This window comes from Gopherus evgoodei, chromosome 2, assembly GCF_007399415.2.
Source record: "Gopherus evgoodei ecotype Sinaloan lineage chromosome 2, rGopEvg1_v1.p, whole genome shotgun sequence".
Taxonomy (NCBI): domain Eukaryota; kingdom Metazoa; phylum Chordata; order Testudines; family Testudinidae; genus Gopherus; species Gopherus evgoodei.
The window spans coordinates 150,193,565-150,211,385 of record NC_044323.1 but is presented as its reverse complement, the minus strand read 5'-3'; the positions used below and the strand labels follow the sequence as shown (position 1 = coordinate 150,211,385).

The following is a 17,821-nucleotide window of genomic DNA, read 5'->3' as shown; positions in this document are numbered from 1 at the left end:
ACAACACGACTAACGTAGAAGAGCTATGCCATCCAAATGCTGCTTAGAGGGCAGGCTGTGGCTGTGTTTGATTGTTGGTCACATGCCTATAATATTCGGTAAGCTACATGCCTTGCAGCAAAGCACAGCTGTCCTGGTGCACAGAAGATCCAAATAAAAAAGCCCCCACCGGCATAGCATTAAAAAGCCAGAAAAGGGCCTGAATAGTGCCTGAACTAGAAGCAGGATTTGTGGTCTGAATCTCACTGTGAGCATTAGTGCAACAGAACTATCGAACACACAAAGCATCTGTGCTCTAAAGTAGGCCTGCACAACTCGTAAAGCGGCAAGGGCCACATTACTACAAAGAAAATAGCTGAGGGCCAAACCCCCCCAGCCCCACGGAAACATCCCCCCCTCCAGGACCTCCCGGCCCTGCGGAAACACCCTGCCCAGCACCGCCAAGCCCTGCAGAAACAAACCCTCTTTCCCCAGCACCACCCCACCAAAACAGCTGTGGGCCAAAAAGGAAGGTTGGGGGTGGGAAAGTGATACTTGATTTTAAATCAATCAGGGGCTCCCAGCTGAAGAGGTGGCTGGGAGATGTCAGGGGCAAATTAAAGGGCCCAGGGCTCCGGCGGCTGGGGGAACCCGGAGCTTTGCGGGGCTGGGGCAGGGATTTAAAGGGCCCAGAGCTCCTGCTGCTGAGGGGAGCCCGAGCCCTTTAAATCCCAGCCCCAGCCCATCCGCTGGAGCTGCGGTCAGGATTCAAAGGGCTCTGGGCAGCCCACAGCCACGGGGAGCCCTGAGCCCTTTAAATCTCAGCCGCGGCCGGGATTCATAGGGCTCTGGGCTGCCAGCAGTGGCGGGGAGCCCAGCGCCCTTTAAATCCCAGCCGCGGCCGGGATTCAAAGGGCTCTGGGCTGCATGCAGCCGCGGGCAGCCCAGAGCCCTATGAATCCCGGCAGCAGCTGGGATTTAAAGGGCTCTGGGCTCCCCGCAGCTGTGGGCAGCTCAGAGCCTTTTGAATCCTGGCCGCGGCTGAGATTTAAAGGACTCTGGGCTCCCAGCTGCGGGCCACACAGTGAGCCTCCGCGGGCCGCATGTTGTGCAGGCCTGCTCTAAAGCATACCGATGAGCTAATACAACAGGGTACCACAAAGCATCTGTGCCATGAAGCAAACTGGTGAGCTAATGCATTGGTGCAACACAAAACTTGCTACACAAAGGATCTGTGCTATCGAGCGAACTGGTGAGCTAATAAAATAGTGCACCACAAAGGATCCTCGCTATAAAGCATCCTGATAAATTCATATCTGAGGGCAACAAAACTGTGCAACACACCTGAGATACAGGCACGTGGCAAACCCAGAGCCCTGCCCCTGTTACCTGTATTTTGCTGGAGTGTCGGGATTTCTAGTGCTTCCTGCTTTATCTTCTCAGGGGTGATTAGCTTCTCTTTCTGCATTTTTTTCTTCTCAGCAGCTGCTTTTTTGGCTTCTAGCTGCCTTTGCCTGCAAGACTTGGCAGGCTCAGGCAGCTTCCTGACCTCCCTGGGGAAGGAGGTGAGCACCTGAATGGCCCCACTGCCCATCTTTGCGTTTTGATTTTCCTCGCTGCCAAACTCATCCGTGGTGGACATTTTATACAGTGGAAGGACGTGCAGCTGCTCATCCTCAGGAATCTTTCCAATGCTCCGATTGTCCTCCTTCGTTAAGGTACACACCTGGGGTGGACAGGGGAGAGGCAGCAATTAACCAATGGCCAGGAAACTGAAAGCCCCATTCAAACTGTTAATAACATATGCCCTGAAAGCATCTCTGTTCAGGAAGGGCACTTAAATACATGCAGAAGCTGACTGTGGGACAGAAGTACACGGTTAAAATTAAGCACAGGCTTAAGTGCTTTCCTGAATTGGGGCTACCGTGGTGATAATTCACACCCATGATAAATGGCACCTCTCATCGCAAAGTATCCAAGACACTTTACAATCCATATGTAAAGAAGTATCACTCTGCCCGCCACTGAAATGCAGCCACCCCTAGGACAAAGCAAGGCTGCTGTTTAACAGCACACAGCACCACTGCAACAACAGATATGCTGCGAAGAATACTACCTACCCACTGAAATGGCAGGGAGGATTTATACGGATAATGTGGCAGATCTAGTAGCCTCACCTGCTTTCACTTAGCCTCAGTGCCTTATTTGTGCAAACAATTTACTCCTGTCCATGGAAATTACGTCCGCTGCTTCCCCCACCTAGAGCTTTTTTATACTGAAATAAACACACCAAGCCCCCTTCACTTTAGATATTTACACACATTATTGAAATTAGCCTCACATTCTTCCCCTTGGGGACTGGTAGGGAAGTACTTATCATCCTCACCCCCTCGGCAAAATGTAGCACAGCGGCTTTCTGAGCTCACGCAGGATGAAAATAATCCTTATGCAGAGTGTTAACCCAAAATCAACCGTGTGGGCTGTGGAAGTAGAGAAAGAACTGACAGGGATTTGTAGGGGATCTTAATGCATGACAGTTTCTGTTAGCAAGAGTTAGGCTAACTGTAACCCTAATTGCTTATTATTGTCTGTAACAAAAGTATAAATGCTTGCTGTAATTGTTTACTGGTTGAGAGACCTGTCTAGGAAGGGGAGACCCTATGTCCTAGTGCACTCTCTCCCTCCTGTAGCTGCTAAACAGAATAAAGTATCTGACTCTGCTGCACCCAACCAAAAAGTGAGAACTAAGTTTTTCTCCAACAGGGCCTTCTGTAGAGGGATGACTATCACCCACAGTGAGTTAGAGCACCCAGGAACAGCACCCAGGAGTGAGCCTTCCCAGAAACCTTGCTCCAACCACTGCACGACACTGCCTCCCAGAAAACTCTGCCAGATTTGTCAGGCCTGGGCTCAAGAGTATCCCATGTATTTTGGTGCTGTTGCTGGTGATGACAGCAAATTAATATCAGTAATTAGCACTTGTCCTTAATCTAGCCCTGGCATTTTCACAGCACTGTACAGAGATTAATTCATGAATCGCAAGGCTTTGATGTCCCTTCTGCATTCTCAGGCAATCACAGAGAGAGATTTGAGTGAACGCTGATATTTTGTCTTGCAATAACTGGGTATTGTACTCAGTGTGTGTGTGTTGGGGTGCAGGGGAAGGGTGTCATAATTAAGTATGTAGCCTCTCAGATCTTTCAGCAGTGGATCACAGAACCCTTGATAGGCAGAGATCATTCCTTCTCCAGAAAGGGAATTTCTAATTAAATCAAAACTCAAAGACGCCGCTATTGAAATCAAGCTCTCTGAAAAGAGAGGAGGGAATACAAATATTGTCTGTTAACAGATGGCAGCACTTTGTATATGCTGCCTAGCTACGTCCGAGCTGTGCTCGAGGCAGCTCAAGAGGGGTGCAGCAAAGGTGAGTAACCGTTATCTCCTCCCCCACTGCAAGGAGCAGCTAGCACATGCAGACCTGCTTCAGAACATGCCCTGAGTTTGAGACGTGGGGCCAGACCCTCAGCTGATGCAAACCAACACAGCTCTGTGGACTTCAGTGAAGCTATATCGATTTCTACTGGCTAAAAATCTAGCCAGTGGCCGGCCCCTTGCTAGGTGAGGGGAAGCAGCCTTATCCACAGCCCTGACTTTGTCCCCAGCTGCTGGATCCCAAACCAGCCCAGGTTCAGGGGAATCAAATGTTTCTGCCTGAGGGACAGATAGGGGCTCTCAATCCACCTGCATCTCTCACTCATACACACACATAACCAGCCTAGCGTAAATGGCACTCACTAACACCACCTGTCTTACATGGCATTTTTCATCAGCGGCTCTCAAAGCACTTTACAAAGGAGGTCAGCCCCACCATCCCCAATTGGCACAGAATGGGGAAGTGACTTGCCTAGCAGCAGCCTGGGATGAGAACCCAGCTCTCCTGAGGGCCAAGCTATTGCTCATTCCACTAGGCTATAGTGCTTCCCCTGATTATTCCTTAGCAGCCCCACTGGAAATGTCTGAGTGCACCATGGAGACCAACCGAACCCCCACCTCAAGGTGGGCCTTGCAGAGCAAAAGAGGGATGGTAGGGAGGGGTGTTGTCACGCTGCATCCACCCTGCAAACCAGGCACCTTTAACCCAAGTTGACCTTGCAAGAGAAGGGTGCTCTCCCCACCCTCTTTCTTTAAGCCGAGAATGAAAATGCCTCCTTACCACCGTGCATCCGTTGTAGAGGTTATGCTGATCCTTGTGAGCATGCGCACAGAAGTCCATACATGCGGTCACCCCAGAGAATGGCCTTCCTTCTTTCAGACCAAGCCGGCAGTCTATTGCGATATCCTCATTTGTAATCTAGCCCAAGGGAAATGAGACAGCTCCTGTTACTCCACTGCCATATGAAAACCTGCCCGTATCGGAGGTACCCGTTACTGGGCAAAGCCACCTCAGTAACATGCTGGAGTCAGGGGCCTGGGAAGAGACTTATGACACTCCAGACAACTGCTGGAGCCTCCATTGGCACTAGCAACCACAAGCTGAGAGCTGCTGCTGTAGGCCTTAGGCCAGCAAAACACTTTGGGTCCCAATTCACAGCTAGACTGAGGCCCTTTCACACTGCTCTGGCTGTACTCTAAAGGGATTAGCTGTCATCTACACTCATTGGGTACATCTACGCTGCACACTGAGCCTAGGTGCTGATTCAGATTTGAGTCCATGCCTTCCTTTCCGTCCACACACAAATTAGCCTGATTTGGCCAGCAGGTGCTCAGGGCCCCGCCAGGGAGGCGGGTCAGAGCCCGAATCCTGTCAAGACTTGGGTGCAAGCTCTGTTGTTCTGCGGTGTTGACGCAGCTTCAGCCGCAGTTGTGAGTCAGAAGGGCTGCATGACCCAGTACGGACAGGCTAGCACGGCGTGGGTGCAGCAACTGCAAACCCAGGGTTACAATGCAGTGTAGACAGACCCTGGAAGGCCAGAGTGGTGCAAAGCAGCTTTAGTGTGAATGAGAATTAGACCTTAAGCATGTGTGCATTTTTAAGCAGGTGAATGCTTAAGGGCTTTGCTGGATCAGGGCCTTCCATTATCACAGAAAAGCCCATTGGGATAAATGTGGGACCCTGGTACATCAGGTTTGTTGGGGCACCACCTCTGCCGATTTCAATTTATTTACACAGACATTACAGCTGTTTTGGGGGCTCCCTGAGTTTAGGGCTCTGGTACAACTGTCCCCCACATTCCCCGTCTGTCTACAGCCTTGATTACAGATCCAAATCTTTCTGGGGAGCGATGCTCTGAACACACACACACTGTATGTAAAAAAACACACACAAAGGGCTCAGTCATGACTGACTCCAGATTGGTTGTGCGAGGGGCGGTGGAGGGTAGGCAGAGATCACATGGCTGGCCGTGTCCCAGATGCCAGACTCTTGAGCTCAGTGCCATCAGCGTAAATCCAAAGCCAGAGGGGTGAGCCTGCTCCTGTCTGGACGTAACCCCTGCCCTGTGCATCTCTCCTGTCATCACCCCCAAGCAACAACCCTCCTTTTCTCTGCCTTAGAGCCTCAGCAGAGCCCAGGCTATATATGCTTCCCCAGCCGTGTTGTGGACACTCATCCTGGGGTGCATTTTCTCCAAGCTGCTGCCAAACATCCTCCTTGGAAACAGAACCCATGTCACTCATGATCCAAGCATCCTGCCTCCTGGTTTCGGCCACTAAAAACGCTCAGCCTGCGCCAGTCCTGATGGGGCTGGGTGGTTCTAACACGAGGGCGGAGCACAATCTAAGCGCACTTCTAAGTCATTTACAGCACGAACATCTGGCCAGATGCTATCACTTTATACTCAGGGGATGGTCTTTGGCCTGCCAGGTGCTGAGCTCCTTGAGTGCCCACCGATTTTAACTAAATTGGGGGATGCATAGCACCTTGCAGGACTGACCCTTTCTTCCACGCTGGCATAATAAAACTCCACCACTTTTTGGCAGCCTAAGGACTGAATGGATGATGGAGAGTGCTAGAGATGGGGGGATCTCCCCCAGGGGAAGCCCACCATGTGGAAAAACAGAGGAGTTTGGGGCTGTCAGCCTAGCACCATCTGCCAGCAATAGAATCCCTTCAGCTAATCAAGGAAAGCAGCAAATATCTAGCAGCCCTGAAGGCTTCACTCTGCTGGCATGTCACCCACTCAGCATTACAGGGCTGTGTCTGTGCAATAAGTCACAGGGGTACCGCTCTGGGCTGTATCACCAGGGACATGTGCCCACAACCTCCATGGGTTTGCATCAGGCAAAATTAGCTCTGTGCTGCTAGAGAATTGCTGGGGGAAATTCAAATGCCCAGTGCTGTGTCAGTCAATGACAGGACAGCTGCTTGACACCCCCTCCCACACCTCCTACAGTTAGCTCCAGCTGGGACTGTGGCCGTATCAGGGCAGTTGTGCTGGTGGGATCTTCATCCAAGCAGACACTGAGCAGCCCTAAACTAAGGATCTGTAATGCCAATACCAGAGGGGGGAGGAAGAGCAGTTTTATTTGGTACCTGATTTTGATAGGCCTGCGGCGCAAGCCTCCTATAAAGTGGAGCGACTTCAGTAGCCAAGTCCTGGAAGCTGTTTCTGAGCACTTCCTCCTGGAAAAGGGAATAAAGAGAGAGCATTTATTCTCCAGCGTCTCATCCAGATCACAGTCTGGGTGGGGCAAGGTGTGTACACCTCAGCCCAAGGGGGACATGGCTCTCGAGAGGAGAATGCATTTGTGAGCTACACAGGTCGCAGGTCTTTAGGCCAGAAGGAACCATTGTGCTCACATAGTCTGGTTTCCTGCCTAGCACAGGCCAGAGAATCTCACTCAGGGATTCCTGCACCAATCCCAGCACTTGTGGCTGAGCTAGAACATTCCTTACAGAAAGTGACACCCAACAGATTCCACGTGACAGGGAATCCACCACGTCTCTTGGGGTCTGGCCCACTGGCCAATTCCCTTCACTGTCAAAAATACGCATCTATATTTACTTTGAATTTTGCTGACTGCAGCTTCCAGCTACTGGATCTTGTTCTGCCTTTGCTTCCTAGATTACAGAGACCTCGAGTCTCAGATAACTTCTCCCTGCGTCGGTAACTATATGGCCTGGTTTGGGTCATCCCAACTGAGTCGCTGTGAAAGTTTTATACCACGTGGCATCACCACGTACTCTGGAGATCCCCAGGGTGAAAGCCTGGCTCCATCGCCAACAATGATAATTTTACCATTGATTTCGCTGGGGCCAGGATTTCACCCTATGTGTTTAACAGAAAGGCTATTTCAGAAATGCTTTACTGGGATGACGTTTTGTATCCTTTCATCTGTAAAGCCAGGATCTACTGATAAAGAGCCTCCCCTCCAGCACCTTTCCCTGCTTGAGTTAATGGAGGCAGGTAGAGGGGGCTCACTGACCTCTTTGGGATTGTCCCCCACCAGTCGGAACTTCCGGGGAGTTTTGCTTCGGGCGTACTTGCATCCATTGAAATACATGCTCCAAGAGCAGCCGAAGGAGAAAGAAGCACCACAGGTGTTGGGGTCCTTGCCCTGACATGCACAGGTCCGACTAGAAGAGAAAAGCAAGGAGGAATTTCACTCACCAGGGATGCCAGCTCTGTTCTGGCCAACGGAGCGCCCAGTAGACGCTGCGGCGGGAATTCCAGGAGGCAGAACGCACTGACCCCAGTTGGAATCTGGCTCTAAGCGAGGTAGCGCCCAGGTGAGTCTTTACAACATGCAACACACAACAATCTGTAACAGGATGAGCCCAAGAGCTGGGCACCTCTCATTAGTTTCCCTTTGCACAGGGGGCTGATGCAGTCGTTTCCTTGCAGGAGTTTGCAGCTCCTAAATTCCAGCCTCAGAAAGCTCGAAGTCAAATGCAGTCTATGTCTCTGCTGCGGCGGGCTCGTGGGATTCTCAGTGGATGTACACGAGCCAGCATGCTAAAAAGCTAGCCACCTGAACACACACCTAGGATCTCGGCCGGGCTTGTACTCAGGTGGCTAGTCCAAGCCGCTCTCTTTTTAGCTGTGCTGCTCTTTTTAGCACACTAGCTCCATCAAAGCTTGCACATGCATGTCTACCTGAGCTAGGAATGATATCTCCCAGCTGCAGGGAAGACATCGTCTTAGCTAAAACAGATTTGGGCTCGAAACTCCCCTTGGTTTCCATCCGAAAATCCATGGACCCAGCATTACATTACGGAACCTACACAGCACTGGGACTCTGGCGGAAAGAAAGTGCCATGAGACCTGTAACGTCCACAAGCCATCAGGGCCTCCGTTTGACGTGCCACCCAGAAAGATGGCCCCCTGGCCCCAGCAGTCCCACCAACAGCAGCGCCGTGCTGACTCTGAACGTCACCTGCCCTGAAGAGCCCCGGGAAGACCTCCCGTGCAAACACTGGCCAAAGCCCCTGTTTAGCAGGGGAAATCACAGGTCCCGGGCTGCAGCGCAAACAAAACTTACTCATCGTTCAGGCCGCATCTGCGGCTGGTGGGGTTTCCGTATTTAGTTAGCGTTTCAGTGAGCTCCTGATACAGCGTGTCACCCAGGGTACGAGGGATGCCCTCCCAGGCCAGGATTAAAATGATGATGACGGCGTTCTGGCAGTGGTGACCGGCTCGGTGCCGCACCAAACACAGCAGCTTCTCTTCTTGGTTGTGCCTCCTGATCACCTGGAAAGCAGCCATGCACAGTTAGTGGCGAAAGACAAGGGCGAAGACAGGAAGCTCTGTCCCCGGAAAACATCTGGAGCCAACTGCCCTCAAATGCATGTTTTCCTTCTCGCTTTCGCCAGGAATGGCTGTGAAGAGCTTGCAGGCCCTTCTAATCGGGGACCGGCAATGGGATATTCAACCCCTAGATCTGCTCAGTAGTGACCAATAGTCACTACTATTATTATGAACAGCTGTGCTACTGGAGTGCCCAGAGATCCCACCAAGAGCAGGTTGCATCGTGCTAGGTGGTGTACAGACATCTAGTAAGAGACAGTCCCGCTCCAAACAGCTTACAGTCTAAACAGATAAGACACAGGGTGGGAAGAGAAGGAAAAGCACAGGGAGGTGCAGTGGCTAGAAATGGGCAATGCTGGGAATAGAGCCTGTCCTACTGGGGCACGCTGCACTCAGTGGTCAGAAATCTAGGCAAAATATGTTGGCAATCTCAGGACTAAATGGGCCTGCAACCTGAACCCCCCTCCCTCGGGGTCCCGTCAGTGCTGAGACACACCAAGGACACTGTCATATGGTGGAGGTTGTACAGACACTGCTTGTGCTATTAACACTTGGTGGGTAAATGGAACTAGATTCTCTGGGTTCTCAATCCAGCTCCTTCCACCAGAACGTGATCCACTGGAAGGGAGAGATTTTCAAGAGCCCTATGGGATTCAGGAGCACAAGTCCCACCTCTGTTCTCCTAAATTCCTTACACGTTTCTAAAATATTGCCCTATAAGCAGGAGGCCAGGTATTCTCAAAAGTCAACCTGGCTGCCCACTTTAGAGGGGCCTGGTTTTCAGAGTGAGAGGTGCTCAACACTTTCTGAAAGTCACAACCAGTTACGATGTCTCAAAATCATGAGTCACTTTTGGAAGCCCTATGTAGATCTCCGGAAATATTAAAAGGCCAGATCTTGAAGACTTTAGTTTTCACCCAGATTTTGGGCTGGGCAGAATGGTTTTCCCATCCCATGAGACGTTTCAACATCGCAACATGTATTCCTGCCTCAAATCCAGAGAAAAATCAAAATGTCAAAAAAATTCTGCAAACCAAAAATACGAAAACAAAATTTGGTTTTGAGTCAATGGAAATGTTTGTTTTCCATTTCACCCTTTTTTCCTTAAAAAAAAAAAAAAACACCAAATTTTTTTAGTGTAAATTTACCCAAACTTGGAAATTAAAAGTTGTTTAGGCTTGAAAAACTTAAATTTTCTGGTTTGACAACTTTGAAACTATTTTTTTTTCACCACCAATTTTTCACACTGGGTGTTTCATTGAGCCCAGTGCTTAGAGGCCTGCAAATCTGCAGCTATCCACTTTATCCCCGTGGATATCTGCGGACCATGTTTGCAGATCGCAGATGGATGCAGATCCAAATTCTATATCTGGAGCCCTGCAAATCTGCAGATATCCATGGACCATGCTGGCAGATTGGAGGCATATCCGAATTTTGTATCCATGCAAGGCTCTACCAATACTGTCTTCAAACAGTTCAGGTTTCAACAAATCGGCTTTTTTTTTTTTTGATGAAAAACATTTTGTGGAAGAAATCCCAACAAGCTCTACTCAGGTCCCTACCTGGGCAAAGCTCCCACTGAGGAATTAATGGACTAACGGCTTCAGGATTTGGCCCCATACGCATGAGAAAAGTGTGTGTATGTCTCTATAAACACATACAGGAACTCCTCACTTAAAGTCGTCTGGTTAACGTTGTTTCAATGTTAAGTTGCTGATCAATTAAGGAACATGCTCCTTTAAAGTTGTGAAATGCTCCCTTCTAACCTCGTTTGGCAGCCACCTGCTTTGTCTGTTGCTTGCAGGAAGAGCAGCCCGTTGCAGTTAGCTGGTGGGTGGTTGGAACCAGGGTGGACCAGCAGCCCCCCAACAGCTCCCCACTCCCCTAAGTTCCCTGTGCAGCAGCTGGCCCTCCCCCCACTGCCATGTGGTGCTCCTGCCCTCTGCATTGGAGCTGCTCCCAGAGACTCCTGCTTGCTGTACGGGGGAGGGGCTAATGTCACGGTGTCTCCTCCTCCCCCGGCTCCTGCACCCTGCTTACCCCATCTTCCATAGAGCAGGAGGGACACACGAGGGAGGAAGGGAGCTTCTAGGCAGTAGCTGCAGTCTCAGGTCTCAGCAAGTTGATTTAATTAACAAGGCAGTGTACGTAAGTCTGGTGTCAGCTACTTAAAGGGGAAATGCGCATTTTTTCTCTCTCACACAGGGTGTGCATGTGAGTGTCTGCCCTCCCTCCTTTCCTGCTTGTAGAGTGTTGTGAGAATTAACCACTGAGGGCTCAGTCAATTGCTAGTTCATTTAGCAGTAAGGCATTCCCTGGGAAATATCCCACCTTCTGACTCCTCCACCTCAACCAAGCTTCACAATCATCATCACTGTGTACCAGTATTAAATTGTTTGTTTAAAACTTATAGTGTGTGTGTGTGTGTGTGTGTGTGTGTGTGTGTGTGTGTGTGTGTGTGTGTATTTTATATATATATATATATATATATATATATATATATATATATATATATATATATATATATATATATATATATATATATATATGGTCCTTTGTCTGGTGAAAAAAATTTCCCTGGAACCTAAACACCTCATTTACATTAATTCTTATGGGGAAATTGGATTTGCTTAACATCTTTCACTTAAAGTTGCATTTTTCAGGAACATAACTACAACGTTAAGTGAGAAGTTCCTGTATAATCAAATCCTGGAATCCTTTATTTGGGCAAAATCCCCACTGATTTCAATAAGTGCCACTGGAATTGCAGTGTCATGATTTGGCCAATCACAGCTGCTTCATACCAGATCTGTGAGCTAAAGCACTGGAGCCAGGCAGACGTTCTAACATAGCATGAGTTGAAATGATCTCTCGGACACCGGGGTCATGTGCCTATCACCTATCCCCACTCAATGTGGTGCGGTGTCCCTCTCTAGTGGTGGCTGGGCCACATACAGAGGTTGCTGAGCCTGCTATACTATCAGCCAACGGATGTGGGTCATTTAGCTCAGGCCCTAAACGCACGTAGTCCCAGGTTTGATGCCAATGACCCTCCCTGGTGCTTGGGAATTACACGCAGACTTTGCAAACTTTTCCCACGGCTGCTAACACAGGTTTCATCTGCACTGAGGCAAGCAGCCTTGATAGCCCTAGCATAGACAGGCCCCCAGCCTTTTGAGCCTCAAGAGTGAAATCCTGGACACAATAAAGTCGATGGCAAAGCTCCCACTGACCCCTGGAAGCCAGGATTTCAGCCCATGTCTATGAGACCTGCTCTGAGCAGGGTGTTTACAGCTGCAGAGCTGAGTGGGGGTTAGCAACGGTGGGAAATTCTGCAAAATTTCCCTAACACAGACAAGGTTCGACTAACCTACTCAGCCACAGCCTTTCACTTCCATATCGGCTAGTCCATTACACACACTGCTACTCTCATATCCTGGCACTCACTCGCTCATTCACCTCCCGCTGCTGAGACACTGGGGAATTCCTCACACTGGCTGCTTTTCACACCCACCCGGCTGCTTCTCTAAACCACATCCACCAGCGCTGCCATGAGCCACCAGGACCCCTGCACGTCTGACCTCCAAAGGCAGCATCTACACCTGGCTGGGGGCAACCATCCAGCACCAACTCAGATTATTTCCTACTGGTACATCGACACTGCTTGTTGGAGCAACTATGTTCTCTATGCAAATCTCTCAGCCAAGTACTGGCCCTGCTTAGCATGGGGGATCTGAGAGGGTCACGGGAAAGGGAAACACATTTGCCATTCAGCCTGTATCTGCATCTGGGGGGGTTTCCATGTTTTATGAAAGCATCAGTGACGCCTCCCCTTCTCCCTCGCAATGTCTGGGGATGTTTGAATCCAGGTCATCTCAACCACACATACCCACACAAATAAAAACACATCTGACATGCTCTAAAAGAAATCAACGAGCTGGCCCCTTGGACATGCATAATGTTCAAACTTGACTTCCTTTTCCCACCCCAGAAGAACATTAATTCCCACCCTGACAACAGGGTAAAGGTGCCCCCTCACAGCTGGACAGCAACCCCCCTGACATTGGGGTATATCCCCCTGAATGTGGTAGAACTGCACCTTCCCTGCTTTAAAACATGACGGAAAGGGTTTCTGTCAGCCAGCAGCACTGCCCCAGCTACCCTCCCTCTCTGAACCAGAAACAGAGTTGGTTCTAGATTGGCCTGTAATTTAGGATTCAGACTTTGTCCCTCGATCTCAAGTTCTTCATGTTTCACCACCACAGCCAGCAGCACAGAGCAACACAGAAACACAACTGAGTTGGCAGCTGGCTTCCACCCCCCAGGACACTGTGCTGTTTGGTCCCTGTTGGGCCAGCGTTATCTCCTCCCATATGCTCCCCGGTGGCCACTCTTATCAGCTGCTCTTGAGTGTCTCTGCCCAGCTAGCGTGTCCCAGTGATCACGCTCAGCCCTTCCAGCAATGCGACCTTCACTGGACACCTGTTCTCAGCTCAATCCCTCCCGATGCAGTGCGAGAGACAATCCCACAGTGGGCTCTTACAGAACGGCCACAAGGAACTGATCCGAATTAGCCGGACATCCTCGCAGGTAATAGGCAGCTCGACGTCCTGGTAACCCAGAGATACCAGCTCCAAGCTTGAGCCAATCAAAACTTGATGGGCAGATTCTGGGCTCTCCAGGCTTTCAAGGGGGTTGCTCCTGATTTATGCTCATGTCATTGAGAAAAGAATCAGGAATTCCTCAGTTACAGCAATGTAACTCCATTGCCTTCAGCAAATTTACACTGGTGCCAATGAGATCTGAATCTGGCCCAGTGTTCTTTAAAATAACACACGGTTAAAATGATTTCCGTAATTTCTCCCACAGTGTGGGTCTTTTCTGCTCCCTCCTTCTACACATCAGGTCCCTCCCCCACTTCTGCACTCCCCTGGCATTTCTTCAGTTCCCAGGGCTGAGCAGTGTTTAGGATGGAAATGCCCAAGATCCTGTTAAATGCAGCAGGAATCCCCAGAGAAGTCTGGGACAGGTGGTGAATTCCATAGTCCAGGTTCACCTCCAGCTACAGGTCTCGAAGTGCAATATTCAGTATAACAGGCACATGGACATTAACCAAATACAAGCTGGTGGTTTGGAACACAATGGGTCAGGTTCTCCTCTCAGCTGATAGGGTTTAAGTCAATTCGTTCATATGATCCCCTCGCTGAAACCAACTGAGGGCAGGGCTACACAGCCAGAGAGCGCACACGCTCCCCTACCTGAATCCAGGTAACAAAGGTAACTGCAGCAGTGTAGACAGGACAGCGCGAACTTCAGAGCATGCCAGGCTCTCTAGTACAGACTGTGCTGTTCACACTTCTGTTGGGACCCAAGCTAGCTGCATTCACGCTAGCCCGGATAGGGTAGCCCACCATGTGCAGCTTTTGCTGGGTTGCCACATCCTAAGATTGGCCCATTGGATTTCACAATACCAGACTATCTCGCCCTGAGCGTCCCAGGATCTGCTCCGGGAGCAGCCATCACTCAGCAGGACAAGAACTAGGTCCCTCCAGCACGGCCCAGTATCACCCAGCTAAAAACATCGAGCACCAAAAACAGAGACCAAAAAAGGAAAGACAGGCCCCATTGCTCCCATGGAACAAAGAACTCTGCCCAGCCAAGCCCTCCTGCTGCTCAGAGCCTCTGTTAGCCTGCTGATGGCCCATCTGAGCATGGAGCAGTTCACTGACCAGTGAGACCAGGTGCTGGGGGTAGAGTTGGTTTCCCCTCACCTCCTCGTTTAGAGTTACCACCATTTCAAAGTGGCCACTGAAAAGCACAGAAGGGCCAATCTGTGGCCAGCTGGCTGGCTGGCTGCCATGCTCTGAGCAAAGAGAGGGACCAGGTGGGGGAAGGAATGGGATAGTGATTAAAGGGAGAAATAGGGAGAGGAGAGAGAGGGAGGGTCAGTGCAGAGAGAGGAGAGAGAAGAGATGTCCAAATACCAAGGTGATAAGCGAGGCACGAATAACTAGATAAACTATGGCAGATTAGATTATTATTACTTATATCAGTCTCACCTGGAGACTCCACTTAACCTGTACATACACATAGTGCGAGACAGTCACTACAGCAAAGAATTTACAGGCTAAACAGACAAGACACACAAAAGGAGCACTGTCATCCCCACGTTAAAGATGGGCCCTGGAGGCACAGAGAGATAAGTGACTCATAGATTTTAAGTCCAGAATGGAACAATTTGCCCACCTATTCTGACCACCTCCATAACACCGGTCACAGGATTTCATCCAGCGGTTCTTGAATCAAGACTATTATTTGTGGTCTAACTGGAGGGTAGTTTTCCAGAAGACTTGCCCCACATCACATAGCGAAGAAATTGAGCCTAGATCAGTTGAGTTCCAGTCCAGCGTTTTAATCCTCCTCCTCCCCATAATTAGATTACGAAAGCAGATCAAACAGATTAGAGTAGATTCAACATACTAGCTCAAATTAAAGAGCTGTTTTAGATCAAACAGATTAAATTGCACAGATTAGATGCAGATCAGATTAGCGCAAACAGATTAGATTACCTCGGATAGATTAGATCCAATTGACTAGATTAGATGGCTAGATTAAGCCAATGAAATAAAATTAGATGGATTTGAGTTAAGAAAAGAGAGAGCTCTCTAACACTTCTGAACACGAGACCAACAAAAATATCCCACCTGTGTGTGCATGTTCTATTTTCTGCATCTAGCCCTCCATCCATTCATTCTATGCCCATCCTCACAGCCTCCGAGCGCCTGTACCGTTAATGTAGACACATTCTCTGATCACCTCATCTCCCCAAAGCACAAGATGACTTTGAGATCACACTCAGTCGACAGAAGAGTTGGGAAACCATTCTAGGCCTGAGTCAATCATATTAAAAAAAATCTGAAAGCCCACCGAGACAGCTGGCACTTACCCACTTCGCTATCGGGCAGCCCCGGGAGCTTTTGCCTTCCTTCCCTGTATAGATGACCTTTTCGATTCTGATGGCTTTCCCCTTCTCGCCATACCTGGTGGAAAAAGACATCAAATTAGTGTAGGCAAGAGTAAGGACATGCCACGAAAGAATGAGCACCCGCTGAGCTGCCAGAATGGATGTGATTTAAAAAACAGACTGTCCCTAAAGGAAATGAGAGAGAACAGCAGCATTTCCTAGCTGCTATATACAGCTTTTTCAGTTATAGATTTCAAAGTGTTTTGCAAAGGACGTCAGTATCATCGTTGCTTTTTTACAGATGGGGAAACTGAGGCACAGAGGTGGGGAAAGTGACTTGCTGCAGGTCACTCAGCATGCCAATGGCAGAGCAAGGAATCGAACCCAAGTCTCCTAAATTCCAAGCCCATTGCATCATGAACGCTTCTTTTCACTCGCATGGCCATTTGTATTTCACTTTCCTCCTTGCTTCCCCGAGCGTACATATTAAGATTTTCTTCCTCAGCATCACTGAACACCCCAAAGTCTTCCAAGTCTATCATTCGGCGTCTACACATCTTCTTCATGTCACCCATTTTTTGTAATACTGCTTCTGCAGTGTTCGTTATAAGTTTGTCAAACAAAATGGATTGGTTTGTAGTACTATAACGGCTTCGCCTGACTCTGCAACTGCGATGCACCTCCACATCCCCACTCTCTCCATGGACTTTTTCAGCAGCTTTCACATCAGTTCTGGTTTTCAAAGATCTAGTGACTGGAATTACTGCTTTATAATCTTCATTTTTTGGTCAGCCTGCAGCTTAGCCAACTGCCTTGTAAAGTGCCTTCCATTAACATTCTCACTTAACATTTCCATACTTTTGTCAAAGCTAGAGTCTGAAGAGTGCAGGTAACTTTTTCTCATTGGTCTTAAGGAATGTTTAGTGAAACATTCAGCTTTGCCAGAAGAAAATTCGCTGCCCGTGCCCTCTGGGGCTCTCCTGGCTCCTCTGCTGCATTTGCTGCCGGAAGCAGCTGCGGCCAAGCGGGTGCCCATCCTGTGGCTTTGGGGCACCAAGGAGTTCAGGGACAGGAACTTGGAGCTCGAGTCCATCAGGTCATAAATTGACCCCTGTGCACCACCTTCACCCTCCAAACAGCGGGATCCAGCTGGTGCACAGGTCTGGTTCTAACCTCTGAATTTCACCCTGTTCCACAAAGGTGACAGCAGAGCAGCCCCGCTCTAAGCTACGATTCAGCTCTTCTGTGCTGGCCATGCCAATGGGTGCGGGTGGATTCCCCTCAGATGTCTCAGGTGAGGAGATGGGGTAGCTAGCCAGACTCCAGGAGCGGAAGATCGCAGACCTCACAGCTATGTTAATTCCTGAGAGACTTGCTTATGCCCAAGGCATGGGAGGCATGGTCTCCCCTGGCCTCTAACCCCATCGGACGGGTGTGACTCACCCCACGCATCCCATCTGCTGCGCATCTAAGTGCCTTCCCCACTACAACCCCAGTTGGGTCCCAATCGCCTCTCCCTAGCCACCCAGCTGGAAGTCAACCAAGGTCTCGTCTGCACTGGGATTTTGAGACATAGCTACAGCTATGCAAATCGTGTCTGCACTAGGGATCTGCAGCTGGGCAGCGAGACTAAGGTCTAAGGACACCTGAAATTCTGCATAGCATTCACTCCCTCCCCTCCACCGCACACAGTAGTTTGGTAACACAATCCTTTATCCCAGCACAGCTGCGTCCCAGCCCTCTCATTCTCAGGAGCCACACTTCAGGTATGTCTACACTTGGACCTCAGAGGAGGCTGGGAATCGCATGCCTCCCTCCAAGCGTGGACATACTGAGCACCTGGGGTATCTCAAGGAGTGGGTCCAATTTTTCGCAGCCAGGGAAAGGAAGGCATTTTGAGGGAGACTACCTTAAGTCCCCCCACCTTTCCCTTACACTCCTCTTGCAGGATCAGGCCCTAATTTCTACACTGGTGTTATCCCATTGGCCGCGAGTTCAACAGTGTTCCTTCCGATGTGCACCAGGGGAGAGCCCTTTGTCTCTTCATTCCTTCCCCTCTGGCATGCAGACCAGAGTGTCCTGTCAGACACTCTCATCCAACTGATCGTGGCAACCTGGGGTTTTCGCTGGA

At 49.7% G+C, this 17,821-nt stretch overlaps 1 protein-coding gene across 5 annotated transcripts in view; it reads right to left on the bottom strand.

The window, feature by feature from the left end:
• Positions 1–17,821, bottom strand: part of TET3 (tet methylcytosine dioxygenase 3) — a 167,946-nt gene that overhangs the window by 10,464 nt on the left and 139,661 nt on the right. For all 5 annotated transcript variants that reach the window (XM_030551911.1, XM_030551912.1, XM_030551914.1 and 2 more), the window contains 6 exons: positions 15,673–15,766; positions 8,461–8,669; positions 7,405–7,555; positions 6,512–6,601; positions 4,193–4,330; positions 1,369–1,705 (listed from right to left, as the gene is read on the bottom strand). In XM_030551911.1, the coding sequence (XP_030407771.1) occupies positions 1,369–1,705; positions 4,193–4,330; positions 6,512–6,601; positions 7,405–7,555; positions 8,461–8,669; positions 15,673–15,766 (1,019 nt within the window). The remainder of the gene's footprint in view (positions 1–1,368; positions 1,706–4,192; positions 4,331–6,511; positions 6,602–7,404; positions 7,556–8,460; positions 8,670–15,672; positions 15,767–17,821) is intronic.